Source organism: Cherax quadricarinatus, chromosome 51 (genome assembly GCF_038502225.1).
Source record: "Cherax quadricarinatus isolate ZL_2023a chromosome 51, ASM3850222v1, whole genome shotgun sequence".
In the NCBI taxonomy this organism is placed as follows: domain Eukaryota; kingdom Metazoa; phylum Arthropoda; class Malacostraca; order Decapoda; family Parastacidae; genus Cherax; species Cherax quadricarinatus.
In genome coordinates this window covers 15832560-15852171 of record NC_091342.1, presented here as the reverse complement: position 1 = coordinate 15852171, position 19612 = coordinate 15832560, and the positions used below count along the sequence as shown (strand labels likewise).

At 38.8% G+C, this 19612-nt stretch overlaps 1 protein-coding gene across 5 annotated transcripts in view; it reads left to right on the top strand.

The window, feature by feature from the left end:
• The window catches only part of Blos1 (biogenesis of lysosome-related organelles complex 1 subunit 1), a 19212-nt gene extending 891 nt beyond the window's left edge, over nucleotides 1-18321 (top strand). For 3 of the 5 annotated variants that reach the window (XM_070095895.1, XM_070095894.1, XM_070095893.1), the window contains exons 2-5: nucleotides 2657-2741; nucleotides 13812-13884; nucleotides 14739-14956; nucleotides 15621-18321. In XM_070095895.1, the coding sequence (XP_069951996.1) occupies nucleotides 2681-2741; nucleotides 13812-13884; nucleotides 14739-14956; nucleotides 15621-15667 (399 nt within the window). In that variant the 5' untranslated portion in view covers nucleotides 2657-2680 and the 3' untranslated portion in view covers nucleotides 15668-18321. Of the gene's footprint in view, nucleotides 1-1748; nucleotides 2012-2656; nucleotides 2742-12490; nucleotides 12610-13811; nucleotides 13885-14738; nucleotides 14957-15620 lie in introns of those variants that run through there. The other 2 variants (XM_053784754.2, XM_053784755.2) reach the window with 2 other exon arrangements.
• Nucleotides 18322-19612: the final 1291 nt, after the last annotated feature.

Genomic DNA, 19612 nt, shown 5'->3' with positions numbered 1-19612 from the left:
TTGATTAACATAGGCATATATATATGCAGCCACTTATATATACCATCTCACAGTTGAAGCATGTGAAGTCAAATCTCACTGGCATATGGAGCATATAGGCAGAGCTGACACCTGCCACTGTATGACCTCTTCCTTTTATAATATTAATCCTGTTACCTAGCAGTAAATAGATATCTGGATGTTAGTCAAGTGTTGTTGGTTGCATCCTGGGGGAGAACCTAAGGAATATACCAATAAAAACAAATCACATTGGGTTATTCAGGGTTATTAACCCTTCTGGGTTAACAGTCTGAGTAAATTCTTCCTGTTTTCATTGGGGTCCTTGTTAACGCACATGATTAGGTATATCTATGTGCTGTTTTATACTCTGCACTTAATACTATTAACAATAGGCAAGTGGTGTAAAAAACAATATGTACTGTAAATGTTACATTAGGAGTATGTTCACTTTACACTGATTGGTCAGAAGTCAGATATGTTTCTACTAGTGAAGAAATCTTCCATACATAAATCTTGTTAAATTATCTGAAGGATCCCAATGGAAATAAGTTGCATTGCTGACTAAATTTATTGGTCTGTCCTAGACTAAATTCTGCCTAATTTACTATACAAAATCATTGTATAGTGCTGGCACACTCTGCTCACACATTGAGGTCTGTGGTTCGATTCTGGTACAGGTGGAAACATTAGGACATGTTGCCTTAAGACACCTGCTGTCCCTGTTCACCTAGTAGTAAAACAGGTAACTGGGTGTTAGTCGACTGGTGTGAGTCACAGTCTGGAGACAAATTGACCTAATTTGCCCGAAATGCTCTGCATAACAAGGGGTTTTCTACATAGTAGTGTATGTCATTGATGTTAGTTAGGCCTCTTTATGTTGTACATGTACTTGTAGAAATAAAGATTATTATTATTATTATTATTATTATTATTATTATTATTATTATTATTATTATTATTATTATTGAAGCACAAACCTAACATGAACCTTAATCTTATTTTTAAATAGTTTTACTAAGACTAGCCTTGCCATGATCAGTAATTCATTCCATATAATACAAAGTGTTTAAACCTGTTTACTTATTGTTGGCACTACAAAACTATACAGTGGACCCCCGCCTTATGATATTAATCCGTTCCTGAGAGCTCATCGTAAGCCGAAATTATCGTAAGGCAAATTAATTTTCCCCATGAGAAAGAATGGAAATCAAATTAATCCGTGTAAGACACCCCAAAGTATGAATTTTTTTTTTTTTTTACCACATGAAATATTAATTTTAATACACACAAACTGAAGAAGACATGCACAATTACTACTTTACTAAGAATAGAATACATGACGCTTACCTTTATTGAAGATCTTGTGATGATTGATGGGATGGGAGGAGGGGAGAGTGTGGAAGTTGTTATTGTGTAGAAGGGGAATTCCCTTCCATTAGGACTTGAGGTAGCAAGTCATTTTCCGGGGTTGCTTCCCTTCTTCCATTAATGCCACTAGGATCAGCTTGAGAGTCACTGGACCTCTGTTGCACAACAAATCTGTCCATAGAGCTCTGTACCTCCCGTTCCTTTAAGACTTTCCTAAAAAGGGCAATAACATTGTCATTGTACAGGTTGCCAACACGGCTTGCAGTAGCTGTGTCAGGGTGATTTTCATCCATAAAGGTTTGCAGTTCAACCCATTTTGCACACATTTCCTTAATCTTTTTTTTCAATTCCATACTAATTCTCGCCTTTTTTACCACAGGGATGGCAATAGAAGCTTTCTTGGGGTCCATGGTGACTTATTTTGCAGTTACAAGCACTAAAAACACTGGGATAATGTGAAATGTACCAAATGTATTCGTAGATGCGACCGCACTGGCTGGCTTGTAAACACTGGCGCTGGAGTTTACCTGGAGAGAGTTCCGGGGTCAATGCCCCCGCGGCCCGGTCTGTGACCAGGCCTCCTGGTGGATCAAAGCCTGATCAACGCTGAGGCCACACGTGGGACGCGTCCCAGACGAATCATGTAAGGCGAGTTTTTTAGCGTGAGGCGAGGCAAAATTTTTGCATTGAAATGTATCGTATGGCGGAATTAACGTAACACGATGCCATCATAAGGCGGGGGTCCAATGTACACTGTATTTGTATACTTCACTAGCAAAATATTAGTTTTAGTTCTTAACCTTTATAAAGTTTGAAGGAAGATACTGGTTGTTAAGTGGTACATTATTATGTAAGTCAGGAAACAGGACACATGTCTCCTCACACAGTGGGTGTTAAGATGAGATAAGGTTTGTCCAGGTTTTTATCAAAGAGGGTTAACCACCCGAGAAAGTTAGTGCATCATTGAGGACTGTATGTCTTATTTCCATTGGGGCTCTTCCTTCAGTCTTGTCCCCCAAGATGTGATGCACACCAGTTTACTAACACCCAGGGGTTCTTGATCCAAGGAATTGGATTTGACCTCTCCTTGGATCAAACCTGATTGCATCCCATTTTCCAGGCATTATGATTCCTGTGGGTTTAGCACTTCCCTTTTAATATAATATTCCCACTCATTATATGTGGGTTGAATATGTACTGTACAGTATTATAAAATACAGTTTGCAACTAATTTGATTTATTTATAACTATCGGTAAACTTTCAGTTGATTTTTTCTCTCTTATTTAGGCTGTATCAGTGTAAAGGCTGATCATGTTGTCATCCATGGTAAAAGAGCACCAGGGAAGGCAACAGTCTCGTAAAGAGGAGCAGGGTGAGTCTAAATACTTTTTGGCCTATTTCACTAACAGTTGTTATATTCCTCCCTACCCTGAAACTTGGCTATCTTCAAGGGGTGGAGAGATTTTGTTGCATGTGTGTAGGTGACTTTTATCTGCTTTATTCAAACTGCATAGGGATGTACTGAAGGGGTTTAATTTTGTCAGATATTAGACTGTATTATATATAGTAGGTTGGTAGACAGCAACCACCCAGGGAGGTACTACTGTCCTACCAGGTGAGTGTAAAACGAGAGCCTGTAAATGTTTTACATGATGGTAGGATTGCTGGTGTCTTTTGTCTGTCTCATAAACATGCAAGATTGCAGGTATGTCTTGCTACATATACTTACACTTAGGTCACACTACACATACATGTACATGTTTATTTATACACACTCATCTGAGTTTTCTCTGATTTTATCTTAATAGTTCTTGTTTTTATTGCTTTTCCTTTTATATCCATGGGGAAGTGGAATAAGAATCTTTCCTCTGTAAGCCATGCGTGTTGTAAAAGTCAACTAAAATGCCGGGAACAATGAGCTAGTAACCCCTTTTCCCGTATAGCCTACTAAAAAGAGAAAGAAGAAAATTGTCAAAGTGGGATGTTTGAATGTGTGGTTGTTGTGCGAATGATAAGAAAGAGATGATTGTGGATTGTGAAACAAAGCTAAAGGGGGTGGGAGAGTTTCAATGGGGAGAAGTAAATGGGATTAGGTCAGGGTTTCAAATAGAGTTAGAGCTAAAGAAGGAGTAGCAATAACATTGAAGGATAAGCTATGGCAGGAAAACAGAGAGTATAAATGTATTAATTCAAGGATTATGTGGAGTAAAATAAAGGTTGGTTGTGAAAAGCGGGTTATAGTAAGCATTTATGTACTGGGAGAAGAGAGAAGTGTAGAGGAGTGAGAGAGATTTTGGGAAATGTTGAGTGAGTGCATGGGGAGCTTTGAACCAAGTGTGAGAGTACTTGTGGTTGGGGGTTTCAATGCTAAAGTGAGTAAAAATGTTGTGGAGGGAGTAGTAGGTAAATTTGGGGTGCCAGGGGTAAATGAAAATGGGGAGCCTTTAATTGAGCTATGTGTAGAAAGAGGTTTGGTAGTAAGTAATACATATTTTATGAAAAAGAGGATAAATAAGTATACAAGGTATGATATAGCACATAATGAAAGTAGTTTGTTAGATTATGTATTGGTGGATAAAAGGTTGATGGATAGCCTTCAGGATGTGTATGTTTATAGAGGGGCAACTTATATATCGGATCATTATTTAGTTGTAGGTACAGTTAGAGTAAGAGGTAGATGGGACAAAAGGAAAATAGCAACAACAAGTAAGAGAGAGGTGAAAGTGTATAAACTAAGGGAGGAGGAAGTTCGGGTGAGATATGAGCAACTATTGGCAGAAAGGTGGTCTAGTGCAAGTATGAGTAGTAGGGGGGTTGAAGAGGTTGGAATAGTTTTAAAAATGCAGTATTAGAATGTGGGGCAGAAGTGTGTGGCTATAGGAAGGTGGGTGCAAGAGGAAAGAGGAGTGATTGGTGGAATGATGAAGTAAAGGGTGTGATAAAAGAAGGTAGCTTATGAGAGGTTTTTACAAAACAGAAGTGTTATAAGAAGAGCAGAGTATATGGAGAGTAAAAGAAAGGTGAAGAGAATGGTGAGAGAGTACGCTGAGGTCAGTGGTCAAATGCGGTCATACCTGCCAAGCTCTTGGGATTTAGCTTGGGCTGTTACCCATACCATGGTTTGTTGTAGTGCTTTAGAATCCCAGGTTCATGTGTTGAAGAAGGAGATTCTACTTCTTCAGGAGGAAAATAGGAAGCTGAAGCTTTGCATAGATGAGTTTGGGAGCGAGTGTGAGAAGGATTTAGCTGGTAAGGTAGGAATGGTCACTAGCAGTGAGAGTGGCAGCCGCTTTAAGTGGCAAGTGGTTCACAGTTCAGGAAGAAGGAAGATGAGTTGAGTTAATAGAGAAGATGTGAAAGTAGGAAATCGATTCTCTGTTCTCCAAGACGAGTGTACTTCAGTGGTTAGTGAGGTTGAAGGTACCACTGATTCCCCTGCTTATCAAGGTAAGAATATTTTAATAATAGGCGATTCTCAGGTAAGATATACGGACCGTGCATTTTGTAACAGAGACAGAAAGTTCAGACAGAGAGTGTGTCTTCCTGGAGCTGGTGTTGGCGACATACTCAGCAGGTTGGATAATATTATGGCAGGTAATGGGAACAAGCCCATTATCTGTCTTAGTGCTGGGGGTAATGACATTGAGAAGGGCAGGAGAGAGGAGCTGCTGGATAAGTACAGGTCAGCCATAGAAGTAGTTAGGTCTAAGGGAGGGATCCCAGTCATATGTAGCATCTTGCCTAGAAAGGGAGTGGGCAATGAATGGATGTCTAGGGCAATTGGTATATATCGCTGGCTAGACAGGTACTGCAAGGAACTTGCAATCCCATTCATTGATAACTGGGACCTTTTCTTTGGCAAATGTGATATGTATGCAAGGGATGGGGTTCATATCTCTGGGGATGGAGTGGTTGCATTAGCCAATTCAATTGAGAGGGTAATTGATGACTTGTCTAGGAATTTAAACTGATAGATTATAGAGGTATGGGTGTTTGTGGGAAACAATCAGGCTGCAGCATTAGGGTTAAAAACAGCAGTTATTACCGGGATACCTCAGGGATATGTTTAAAAGACAATATTCAAAATAAAGTTGCTAGTAATGGCAAATCAATTGATCAACAAAGAGAGATAGTAGAGGGCAATGAGTGACTAGCTCCCTAAAGGTTTACTATACAAATAGTAGGAGTCTAAGAAATAAGATAGATGAGTTAAAATTACTTGCAAGTGTAGGTAATATAGATATTATTGGTATAACAGAGACCTGGTTCAACCTGAAAGATAGAGAAATGCCTTCTGAATGCAACATACAAGGTTATAAACTATTGCACACTGATAGGGTCAACAGGAAGGGGGGTGGTGTGATGATGTATGTCAGAGAACTTTAAATTGTTGTCTTAGACATGATATAAGATTAGAAACATCAAACACAGAATCGGTTTGGCTACAGTTTCTCGAGGGACGTGACAAATTAATTTTGGGTGTGATTTATAGGCCCCCAAACCTTGATAGGGAGTGCAGTAAGCTGTTATGGGACGAAATTCATAAGGCATCTAGATATGAAAATGTTGTGATAATGGGAGATTTTAACTTTAGACAAATTGATTAGAACAATATGATAGGAAATCTTGAGTCTAGTGACTTTCTTGATACGGTTCAGGATTGCTTTTTAGAACAGGTTGTGACAGAACCAACTAGAGGAAACAATCTGCTTGACTTGGTTCTTGCCAACAAAGATTCACTAATTAATAATCTTGAGGTTAATGATGAGCTTGGGGAAAGTGATCACAAATCACTTAGTTTCAATATATCATGGAATTACCCAGATAACTGCAATCAAATCTCTGTCCCAGATTTTCGCTAGGCCGACTTCATGGGACTGAAAAATTACTTGGGTGGGCTAAATTGGGATGTCCTGACTATGGGTCAGGTAGGTGATCTTGGTTGCCAATATGATGTTTTTCAGAGCATAGTTCTAGCTGCCCAGACAACTTTTGTTCTGAGTAGGGAAATTAGATCTAACAAAAATGATCCCAAATGGATGAACAATAGATTAAAACATCTCATTGGTCAAAAGAGAGGCATATATATAGGTGTATCAAAAGAGGGGATGGGCAGTTAAGAAATCAATATATTCAGTTAAAGAGAGAAATAAAAAAAGGAATAAGAAAAGCAAAAAGGGATTATGAGGCTAAGGTCGCAAGGGATTCAAAGACTAACCCAAAAGGGTTCTTTCAGGTATACAGAAGTAAGATTAGGGACAAGATTGGCCCACTTAAGAGTAACTCTGGTCAGATCACTGACAGTGATAAGGATATGTGTGAAATACTAAATACCTACTTCCTCTCAGTTTTCACCCAGGAAAATACTAGCGATATTCCTGAAAAATAGATTACGTAGAACAGGATGATAATAAACTATGTACGATAGCGGTAACTAGTGACATGGTCCTCAACAAATAGAGAAACTAAAACCTAACAAATCCCCAGGTCCTGATGAACTGTTTGCACGGGTGTTAAAGGAATGTAAAGAGGAACTAGGGACAAGATTGGCCCACTTAAGAGTAACTCTGGTCAGATCACTGACAGTGATAAGGATATGTGTGAAATACTAAATACCTACTTCCTCTCAGTTTTCACCCAGGAAAATACTAGCGATATTCCTGAAATAATAGATTACGTAGAACAGGATGATAATAAACTATGTACGATAGCGGTAACTAGTGACATGGTCCTCAGACAAATAGAGAAACTAAAACCTAACAAATCCCCAGGTCCTGATGAACTGTTTGCAAGGGTGTTAAAGGAATGTAAAGAGGAACTTAGCATACCTTTGGCTAATCTTTTTAACATATCACTACAAACTCGCATAGTGCCTGATAAGTGGAAAATGGCAAATGTAATACCTATTTACAAGGCAGGTGACAGGTCCTTGGCTTCGAACTATAGACCAATAAGCCTTACCTCCATAGTGGGAAAATTTATGGAATCAATAATTGCCGAAGTAATTCGTAGCCATCTTGACAGGCACAGATTGATTAATGATTCTCAACACGGTTTTACAAAGGGGCGTTCCTGTCTTACGAATTTACTAACTTTTTTCACTAAGTTGTTTGAGGAGGTAGATCATGGTAATGAATATGATATTGTGTATATGGACTTCAGTAAGGCTTTCGATGGAGTTCCACACCAGAGGCTATTGAGGAAACTTAGGGCACACGGAATAGGAGGAGAAATTTTTTCCTGGGTAGAGGCATGGCTGACAAATAGACAGAGAGTTTGCATAAATGGGGAGAAATCAGAATGGGGGCACGTCACAAGCGGTGTTCCTCAGGGGTCAGTGTTGGGCCTGTTGTTGTTCACAATTTACATAAACGACATAGATGAGGGAATAAATAGCGACATAAGCAAATTTGCTGATGACACCAAAATAGGCCGTCCAATTCATTCTAATGAGGACATTAGAGCACTCCAGGATGATTTGAATAAACTGACGCAATGGTCGGAGAAGTGGCAGATGCAGTTTAATATTGACAAATGCAAAGTTCTAAATGTTGGACAGTTATATAACCATGCCACATATAAACTAAATAATGTAGATCTTAATACTACCGATTGCGAAAAAGATTTAGGAGTTCTGGTTAGCAGTAATCTAAAACCGAGACAACAGTGCATTAGTGTTCACAATAAAGCTAACAGAATTCTTGGCTTCATATCTAGAAGTATAAATAATAGAAGTCCTCAGGTTGTTCTTCAACTTTATATATCCTTGGTTAGGCCTCATTTAGACTATGCTGCTCAGTTCTGGTCACCGTATTACAGAATGGATATAAATGCTCTGGAAAACGTACAAAGGAGGATGACAAAGATGATCCCATGTATCAGAAATCTTCCCTATGAGGATAGACTGAGGGCCCTGAATCTGCACTCTCTCGAAAGGCGTAGAATTAGGGGGGATATGATCGAGGTGTATAAATGGAAAACAGGAATAAATAAAGGGGATGTAAATAGTGTGCTGAAAATTTCCAGCCAAGACAGGACTCGCAGCAATGGTTTCAAGTTGGAAAAATTCAGATTCAGGAAGGATATAGGAAAGCACTGGTTTGGTAATAGAGTTGTGGATGAGTGGAACAAGCTCCCGAGTACAGTTATTGAGGCTAAAACATTGTGTAGTTTTAAAAATAGGTTAGATAAATACATGAGTGGGTGTGGGTGGGTGTGAGTTGGACCTGACTAGCTTTGCTGCTGGGTCTGGTACAGTGCTGCATCCTTGAGTGGGGATGACCAGACTGGGTGGGTCATTGGGATAATCCATGGGGTGGGTCATTGGTCTAATCCAGGGGGGACATGGACCTGCTCCACGTGGGTCAGTAGGCCTGTTGCAGTGTTCCTTCTTTCTTATGTTCTTAAAAAGAGAGCAGATGATGGAGTGGGAGAGGCACTGTCAAGAAATTATGATTAAAATAAGAAAAAAATTTTGGAGATAAATAAGGTAAGAAAGCCTAGGGAACGAATGGATTTGTCAGTTAAAAACAGAGTAGTTAGTAGATGGGGAGATGGAGGTATTGGGTAGATGGTGGGAATATTTTGAGGAACTTTTAAATGTCGATGATAAAAGGGAGGCGGTAATTTCATGCAATTGCCAGGGAGGTATACCATCTTTTAGGAGTGAAGAAGAACAGGATGTGAGTGTGGGGGAGGTGCGTGAGGCATTACGAAGAATGAAAGGGGGTAAAGCACCTGGAGCTGACGGGATAATGACAGAAATGTTAAAAGCAGGGGGAGATATAGTGTTGGAGTGGTTGGTATTTTTGTTTAATAAATGTATGAAAGAGAGTAAGGTACCTAGGGATTGGCAGAGAGCATGTATAGTTCCTTTATATGAAGGGAAGGGGGACAAAAGAGATTGTAAAAATTACAGGGGAATAAGTTTACTGAGTATACCAGGAAAAGTGTACGATAGGGTTATTATTGAAAGAATTAGAGGTAAGACAGAGAGTAGGATTGCAGATGAGCAAGGAGGCTTTAGAGTAGGTAGGGGATGTGTAGATCAAGTGTTTACATTGAAGCATATAAATGTATGTGAACAGTATTTAGACAGAGGTAGGGAAGTTTTCATTGCATTTATGGATTTAGAGAAGGCATGTGATAGAGTGGATAGGGGAGCAATGTGGCAGATGTTGCAAGTATATGGAATAGGTAGTAAGTTACTAAATGCTGTAAAGAGTTTTTATGAGGATAGTGAGGCTCAGGTTAGGGTGTGTAGAAGAGAGGGAGATTACTTCCCGGTAAAAATAGGTCTTAGACAGGAATGTGTAATGTCACCATGGTTGTTTAATATATTTACAGATGGGGTTGTAAAGAAGTAAATGCTAGAGTGTTGGGGAGAGGGGTGGGATTCAATTATGGGCATCAGATACAAAATGGGAGTTGACACAGTTACTTTTTGCTGATGATACTGTGCTTATGGGAGATTCTAAAGAAAAGTTGCAAAAGTTAGTGGATGAGTTTGGGAGAGTGTGTAAAGGTAGAAAGTTGAAAGTGAACGTAGAAAAAGAGTAAGGTGATGATGGTATCCAATGATTTAAATAAAGAAAAATTGAATATCAAATTGGAGAGAAATAGTATGGAAGAAGTGAATGTTTTCAGATATTTGGGAGTTGACATGTCTGCAGATGGATTTATGAAGGATGAGGTTAACCATAGAATTGATGAAGGAAAAAAGGTGAGTGGTGCATTGAGGTATATGTGGAGACAAAAATCGTTATCTATGGAGGCAAAGAAGGGAATGTATGGAAGTACAGTGGTCCCTCGCTTTTCGTAGTTCTCGGCAATCGTAAATTTCGCCAATCATAGGGGTATTTTCGTATAAACATGGACTCGCTTTTCATAGGTTGACTCGTGAATAGTAGTTCATCTGGGACGCATACGCATGGTGTGAGCTGGGGCGGCGTCCCTACCCAGCCAGTCTGGCATTGTTTACCAGTGAGTGAAGGTCCCCTCAAGTGCTCCTACGAAATATTTCATAATATTCCACTCATTTTAGTGCTTGCAATTACTAAATGAGCTACCATGGCTCCAAAGAAAGCTTCTAGTGCCAAGCCTGTGGTAAAGAAGGTGAGAAATATGTACAGTGACAAAGTCTTGGGCCATTTTCGGGAAGTGTTAAAGAGACGCCAGAAACAGAGCTCTCTCCACAGTTACTTTGCGAGACAGGACTAGAGTGACTCTCAAGGTGTTCCAAGTGGCATTAAGAAACAGAGAAGAGAAGCAACCCCAGAGAAGCAATTGGTACCTGAGGAGTTGCTGGAAGGGGATTCCCCTTCCAAACTGTAAACAATTCAATCTCTCTCCTCCTCCAGTCTCCCATACACTAAGAAGAATCTCCAATAAAGGTAAGTGTTATGCTGTTAATGTTTCATTCATCATTTCCCATTGTATTGTTCATGTACTATATGTATATTTCATGTAAAAAAATTTTTTGTTTTAATACTTCTGGGTGTCAGGAACGGATTAATTGTATTTACATTATTTCTTATGGGGAAAATTGATTCGCAAATCGTAAATTTCGTTTATAGTAATGGCTCCAGGAACGGATTAATTACGAAAAACGAGGGACCACTGTATAGTGGTACCAACACTCTTATATGGGTGTGAAGCTTGGGTTGTAAATGCTGCAGCGAGGAGGCGGTTGGAGGCGGTGGAGATGTCCTGTCTAAGGGCAATGTGTGGTGTAAATATTATGCAGAGAATTCTGAGTGTGGAAATTAGGAGGTGTGGAGTTAATAAAAGTACATATGTATTAGTCAAAGGGCTGAAGAGGGATTGTTGAGGTGGTTTGGTCGTTTAGAGAGAATGGATCAAAGTAGAATGAAATGGAGAGCGTATAAATCTGTAGGGGAAGGAAGTCGGGGTAGGGGGTGGCCTTGAAAAGGTTGGAGGGAGGGGGTAAAGGAGGTTTTGGGGGCGAGGGGCTTGGACTTCCAGCAAGCGTGCATGAGCGTGTTAGATAGGAGTGAATGGAGACAAATGGTATTTGGGACATGATGAGCTGTTGGAGTGTGAGCAGGGCAATATTTAGTGACAGGATTCATGGAAACCGGTTATTTTTATATAGTCGGACATGAGTACTGGAAATGGGAGGGGATTTGGGATATTGGCAGTTTATAGGGATATGTTATATGTATATCTTTATACAGTATATGCTTCTAAATGGTTGTATCTGGGTGCCTCTGCAAAGACAGTGATTATGAATGAGTGAGGTGAAAGTGTTGAATGATGATGAAAGTATTTTCTTTTTGGGGATTTTTTCTTTTTGGGTCACCTTGCTTCAGTGGGAGACAGCCGACTTGTTGAAAAAAAAAAAATAGACTCGGTGCAGTTACACCGAGGAACTTTTGTAATTTCAATTATAAGGATCTCTGCAGCTGCTCCAAGCATTGCTTTACTCATCTCTTAATATGTTGAAGCTGTATGCTGGTGTAACCACGAATAAAATTTGAGGGGACTGACACAATGCTTTGTGAACCTCTGACTCTTGTTGCAAAAATATGTAATAGTTCTAGCATGGGGTCATTGATGGTAATATTGTTGGCTGCCATTGTCTGCCTTGGGTGAGTACTTTGTGTGTTTGGGCTGTGATAGCATCTCCATTTAAGGGAGTGCCTTGATGCTGGTGAAGGCCTTTTGATCTAAGGAATAGGAGCCACCCTTCTCTTCTTTAATCGAACTTTATTACTTCTATTCCTCAGGCACTGTATGACCCTTGTGGGTTTAGCACTTCCCCATGAATATAATAATATTTCATATACATTAAATGAAAGTGGATATAATGGTTGATGGTTCTATGAAGGACCAAGTTATTTAAAATAGAAAAGGAAAAACTGTATTGGTGCTGTGATGTTCGTGGAAAGAAAGAAGATTGTCAGTAGATGAAATCAGAACAGGTGGGGTTCAAACCCATGGCAGGCGAGTCCTAAAACCCACAGGCCAGTGTGCTAAACACTGGTCCATACCAGTCTCACAAAATTCATCCAACTAGGTTTATTTCTATTGACCATAAAAATGTTGGTATGGGTCCCACTGTGACTGCAAATACAGGTTTTTACAGATGAATCCCACACCAGTATGGCTGTGGTGTGCTCCAGCTCAAGTCCTCTCAAAGCTGCTATCATGATACAAAAAATTGTAATAATGTGACTGCAGACAAATCACAGAACAGGTGAAGCTCAAACCCATGGCAGGTGAGTCCAAAAGCTTTCAGGCCCATGCTGGCCTGAAATGCTTCATCCAACTGGGTATATTTCTGTACACCATAGGAATGTTTGCAGTCATTTCATTACAATTTCTTGAGTCATGATGTATGTGGATGCAAAAATGGATAGGGATCAGGTACTGATCATCGGTTTCCCTTATTTTGAAGAGATGTGAAATTAAGTGCTTGAGTCACAGAATGGGGGCTTAAACCCATGGTAAGGTGCCATTGATGTAAGTATAATTGGATGAATCCTTTTAGAGCCAGCTGGCCTAGTGGTTTGCATACAGGCCTTGGAGTTTTAGGATTCTCCTGCCATGGGTTTGAGTCTCACCCATTCTGTGATTTGTTCGCAATTGTGTTATTATGATTTTGTGAGTCAAGGCACTTGAATGTTACAGCAAGGAGTGGGTAGGAAGCAGTGCAAGTAGCTTGTCTTAGATAAGTGTGTGGTATATTTGTGGGGTATGAAGAAATTTCTTGACTGTGTGATGGTATGAAAGGTAATTCAAAGATTGGAAGATGTATTGTGGACATTGGTATGAAAAAGTTGTTGAAATTTTGCAATTTGGACATTAGCAGGTGAATGTGAGCAGGTTGCTGTTTGAATGCAAGCAAGGTGAAATAGCATACTTTATATGAAGATGAAGGAAGATGGGGAATAAAGTGCCTGTTCTATACCCTTGAACATGTAATGGAGAGGCGACTTGACATTGGCTTTTTATGTGTGTATGTTTCTGGAAATAAAGTATAACTAGATTGCAAAAGATAGTGAATTTTTTCCTTTACATTATATACAGGAGAGCCCTGCTTATACAGTAGGTTAGGTTCTGTGCTAATGCTGTAAAGTGAAAATCACTGTATAATGAATTATAGTCTTTTCTTCACTTTCAAATTCATATAAAAGCCTAATAACAGGTTTACACTCATATATTAAGTGAGCAGTATAGCAGTATATGCATATACATACAGTACACACATTACTTGCCTTAAAATATTTTTCTGTATATTTATTGTAGGTAGTCTGTATAAATGAAGAAATGTAATTGAAAACTGCTATATTAGTGAAATGCTGTAAAGTGAAGCACTGTAAAGCAGGGCCTGCCTATACAATGAGCAGTAGATAAATACATTAAAAATATGTGCATAAGACATGGCAGTATCTAACTCGCTCATTTTTTTTTCCCATAGAACGACGACGCAAAGAAGCCATCTTAGCAAGCAGTAACCTCACACATGCTCTTGTTGATCATCTCAATGTTGGGTAAGTTTATGAGCTCTGGTACTTGCTTTCCTCAAGGCTCAAAGAGGTAGTTTTTTCTCTTAAATTGATGGTGTGTATTTTATGGTTACTTGTTTACTTAGAAATTGTGAAGTAGATGTCATTTAAAATTGAAAGAAATTTCAAACACCTGACTTAGATTCATTAGCCACTTTAGTATATTTTATAATGTATTTTTTGCTTGATAATAGTAGATCATTGTGGAAAGCCATAGTCGTGCACTAATGCACTGATTCTAACTCCTACACCATGTTTTTCACAATTTCTTGTTTGATCTTCAGAGATTGCCTTTTTACTGTGCACTTTAGGGCCATGATGACTTGATAATGCAAAAGATGACATAATTAAATCACAAATGCATATCGTATCTCAAATTTTTCATCACAGCTCAAAACTAAATTCCTTTATGATGGCAAATTGTAACTCAAAATTGTTTTTAACTCAAGAGACCACTGTACATTAAAAAATGTGGTATTTTGAGAATATATTACAATACTCCTGTATCAGTTATGAATGATAATGGTTGCTTGATGTAAATTTTAAATATAGGCTAATTTTTACATTTCCTACACGCTATAAACTGTTGCATGTAAACAGAATATTCTAAAGGACTGCAGTTGCCACTCTTTTAACTGGTAATTAATTACCATTCATATCCCAAATAAAGTTTCAGAAATTAGGCACATAGCATACATGATGTTCAGGGCTTTCCAGCAGTAGCAAATTAGACCAAAGGTAATGGATTCACTCCACGATTTTGTATTTATTTATTTATTCATGTCAGTAATCTGTATTGTGTTTCTTTTTTGTCTGACATCCATATGATTTACTTGCAGGGTGGCCCAGGCATACCTTAATCAAAAACGACTAGACAGTGAAGCAAGTCAGCTTGAGCAAAATGCTACAAATTTTCAGAGACAGACATCACAATGGTTGAGTCTTATTTCATCATTCACAGACTCTATGAAGGAGGTTGGCCATGTTCAGAACTGGGCCACAACAATTGAGTCAGACATGCAGACTATTGCTACAGCTTTAGAATATGCTTACAAAGGTGGGATTACTTTTTATCTGAGCAGTTATTTATCAAAAATAATTCATTGCTATAGTATGACTTCTAATATTTTTTTCCATAAAAATATGGTTCATAGACTGGAAAATGGAAATTTATTGTTGAGCTTTGTAAGGTAGGCAGAATAGCAATAAGTGGCAAGGTATAGCTGCTAAAATTATAATAAGACGAGGTTCATATACTGATGACGGGGAAGTGGAGAAGAATCCTTCCTCCTCAAGCCATGCATGTCATAAGAGGCGACTAAAACACCAGGAGTAAGGGACTAGTAACTCCTTCTCCTGTATAAATTACTAAATGTACAAGGAGGAAAAACTTTCATTTCTTCTTTTTCAGGTCACCCTGCCTCGGTGGGAGACGGTCAGTGTGTTAAAATCTAATATTAATAATAATAAAAATAATAATAATAACTAGGCTATATACAAAGTTGGTAAACTAACTGCATAGTTTGTGAAATTGTATAATTATAATTTATAAGGTAAATCTATGTACTGTAAATGCAGTGCAAATGAAAAATTTAATAAGCAATCAATACTTGCTCTTATTAACTACTTTTTATTTGACTTGTATATACAATAATTGTCATCCTGAACTGATTTGATACTGTACTATTACACTTAGTTAACTTTTATTCTTTTTATTCCAGTTGAACAACAAGGCAGTAGTGGTGGCGGTGGTGGATCAGCAGCATGAAACTGTTATTGCAGGCAAATGGCCCGATCAGGCTAAAGGTGCAGCAGTGTTTTCAAACACTTGCAATGATGTGGACTTAAGAAACAGCTAAATGTGGAGTGTGAATGCATAAATATTAATAAAGTACTGTATACAAGGATGTTGTTGTCCTGCATTGTACCAAAAGCTTGTACATTTTTTGGTTATTTAATGTTTTGTTTCACATAGTACTGTATATATGTACTTTTATCCTAGGACATGTAGCATTCTTCTGACTGCTTTGTGTAAGCAATGTTTGCAGCAATGATTTAAGTGTAAAACACTTGTGTAATATACTGTAGATGTGTATGGTGGGCTTCTTGCTCATACTGGTGTGGCATGCTTGCATTTACAGTCCATCCTCTATATGATGGAATAATAAGGGGGATTTTCCCAGTCTCCACTAAATCAGAATAATCTTAAAAATCCCAGAAAAGAATTGAAATACTCTACCAAATAACTGGTATAGCACTGTATACACAATTTACAGATTTTTTTTTTCAACAAGTCGGCCATCTCCCACCTAGGCAGGGTGACCCAAAAAGAAAGAAAATCCCCAAAACAAAAATACTTTCATCATCATTCAACACTTTCACCTCACTCATACATAATCACTGTTTTTACAGAGGTGCCCAGATACAACAGTTTAGAAACATATATAAAGATACAATAGAAAAAGTGACCTGAAATAAAAAACTGCATCCTGTAATTACACCCACCAAGACAGCCACGAACAGTAGCCAGCTAGACAAGACCAAGCTGCCATCCAACATAGCCACCAATTTACAGATATGTTGCAGTAAACATTGAATGTAAATGAGAGAAGCACAATTTACCCAGTGGATTTTGTGTTATTTCACAAGTCCGTTATATTGAGGATTTAGGAGTAGACCCCTGGTTTTCGTAATTAATCCGTTCCAGAAGGTTGGCCGAAATCCAAAATGGCCAAACACCGAAGTAATATTTCCCATAAGAAATAATGTAAATCCAATTAATCCATTTCAGACACCCAAAAATATTAACAGAAAATACATTTTATAGAGAATAACTATAGTTTTAAATACAGAAAACAATAAGAAATAAATGTAAATGACTAATTTTAATGATAAATGAACATTACATAAGTTTATTGAAGACTCTTGTTGGTGAGTAGTATATATTTGTAGTCCAAGGTGGACTAAATCCCAGTGTATACCTACCGTCTACATACACTGTGGCCTACAGCCATATTATTACCATCGACATACCATGTTCACTGAGTTTAATCATTTCTAACAACTACCTTTAGATGTCAATGCAGATTCATAGTTTTCTCTAACGCTGGACCAGAGAAAACATTATGTTTACCCTCCACCGCATGTAAACATTGCATGTTTATATGCTATGTAATGTGTTTCTTACATAATTTTGAAGAAAATGTCATAGATGGGTTAATGAAAATATCTATATTAACGTAAAATAAGACATTTAATGTGCTCAAGAGTGATTATTATTACGTACAATTAGTAGTACTATTGTGTTAAGACTTGAGGGACAGTCTGAGTGAATGAATAACAAAGGCATATTTATATGCTATGTAACATATTTCTTACATAATTTTGAAGAAGATATCATAGATGGATTAATGAAAATGTCTATATTAACCTAAAATAAGACATTTAATGTGCCCAAGAGTGAGTCACAAACGTATGAGCGGCCCAGGTGCATGTGTCTGGTACCAACGATTTCTGAGGGGATGTACAAAACCCGGGGAAAATTTCGCCGAAAAAAGTGCTCAAAATCCATATTGTATGATTTCCGCACTGGCCGAAAACTGGAGGTCTACAGTACTATACTTAAAATATTTGAGTTTGCAGGGATAGGAGGGGATAAAAGGGGTTTCTGTGCGAGGGGCTTGGACATCCAACAGGCATGTACGAGTGTTTCAGATAGGAATGAGTGGAGACAAGTGGTTTTTAAGAATTGACACACTGTTGGAGTATTGGCAAGGTAACGCTTATGAAAGGATTCAGGGAAACTAGTTAGCTGGACTTAAGCCCTGGAGGTAGGAAGTACAGTGCCTGCACTGTGAAGGAGGGGTGGGGATATTGCAGGTTGGAGGAGAGTATCTGAACTGTAATGTCAGCATGCCTCTGGCAAGACAGTGATAGAGTGAGCCACAGTGAAAATGTTTCTTCTTTTTTTGGAATCACCGAACCTTGGTGGGAGATGGCCAGTGTGTTTAAAAGAAAAATGTATAACTTGATTGTTAAATAATTTATTGCATATCATTTAGTGATACATAGTGCATTTTATCAGAGGGGTAAAATAGTATGTACTAAAAATAAAAAGATTATCAGTCTCAGTGAAGTTAATTTTTTATATCTCATATTTATGTCATTTCCATGGGGAAGTGGAACAGAATTCTTTCTCTGTAAGCCATGCGTGTCGTAAGAGGCGACTAAAATGCCGGGAGCAATGGGCTAGTAACCCCTTCTCCTGTGTATATTACTAAATTTAAAAGGAGAAACTTTCGTTTGTCCTTTTGGGCCACCCCACCTCAGTGGGATATGACTGGTGTGTTGAAAGAAAGATCTATGTCATTACTGAATATTAATTTACCTTTTTATCATAAAGAATAAATAATTAGAATTTGAGATTTACTTATTGCTACACACTAAAAGCACCTTTCAAGGCAGGTGAAATTGCTGACCTAGAAAATGTACAGAGAACCTTCACGGCGCGCATAACGGAGATAAAACACCTCAATTACTGGGAGCGCTTGAGGTTCCTGAACCTGTATTCCCTGGAATGCAGGCGGGAGAGATACATGATTATATACACCTGGAAAATCCTAGAGGGACTAGTACCGAACTTGCACACGAAAATCACTCACTACAAAAGCAAAAGACTTGGCAGACGATGCAACATCCCCCCAATGAAAAGCAGGGGTGTCACTAGCACGTTAAGAGACCATACAATAAGTGTCAGGGGCCCGAGACTGTTCAACTGCCTCCCAGCATACATAAGGGGGATTACCAATAGACCCCTGGCAGTCTTCAAGCTGGCACTGGACAAGCACCTAAAGTCGGTTCCTGATCAGCCGGGCTGTGGCTCGTACGTTGGTTTGCGTGCAGCCAGCAGCAACAGCCTGGTTGATCAGGCTCTGATCCACCAGGAGGCCTGGTCACAGACCAGGCCGCGGGGGCGTTGACCCCCGGAACTCTCTCCAGGTAAACTCCAGGTATACAAAGTACATTAATGGTTATGTAGAGTTAAGCATGAAACTGATACCATACTGCCAGTCACAAGTCTAATTGAAGGGTATATTCTGCCCCGCTGTTTTCTGTAACCTACTGATCATCCCTCCTCCCTTCTGCCATCCAATACCCTCGCTTCCTTCCCTACCCTGCAGCGCTGTATAGCCCCTGTGCCTTAGCGCTTCTTTTTGATTATAATAATAATAATGAAGGGTATATTTTCATTCTTAATTTTTTTATATTGAACTAGTGACAAAAATAACTAGCCTAACACCTACACACAGTTGATACGGCCGGTGTGTTAAAAGAAAAAAAAAAGAATAGGATATATATATATATATATTTTTTTTTTTCAACAAGTCGGCCGTCTCCAACCGAGGTCCCCTCAAGGAAGGTTCCTTGATGTTGGTGAGGGGCTCTTGATTTAGGGAATTGGATCTGTGCTCCAGTTCCCCGAATTAAGCCTGAATGCCTTCCACATCCCCCCCCCCAGGCGCTGTATAATCCTCCGGGTTTAGCGCTTCCCCTTGATTATAATAATAATAATAATAATCCCACCGAAGTAGGGTGACCCAAAAAAAGAAAGAAAATCCCCAAAAAGAAAATACTTTCATCATCATTCAACACTTTCACCACACTCACACATTATCACTGCTGTTGCAGAGGTGCTCAGAATACAACAGTTTAG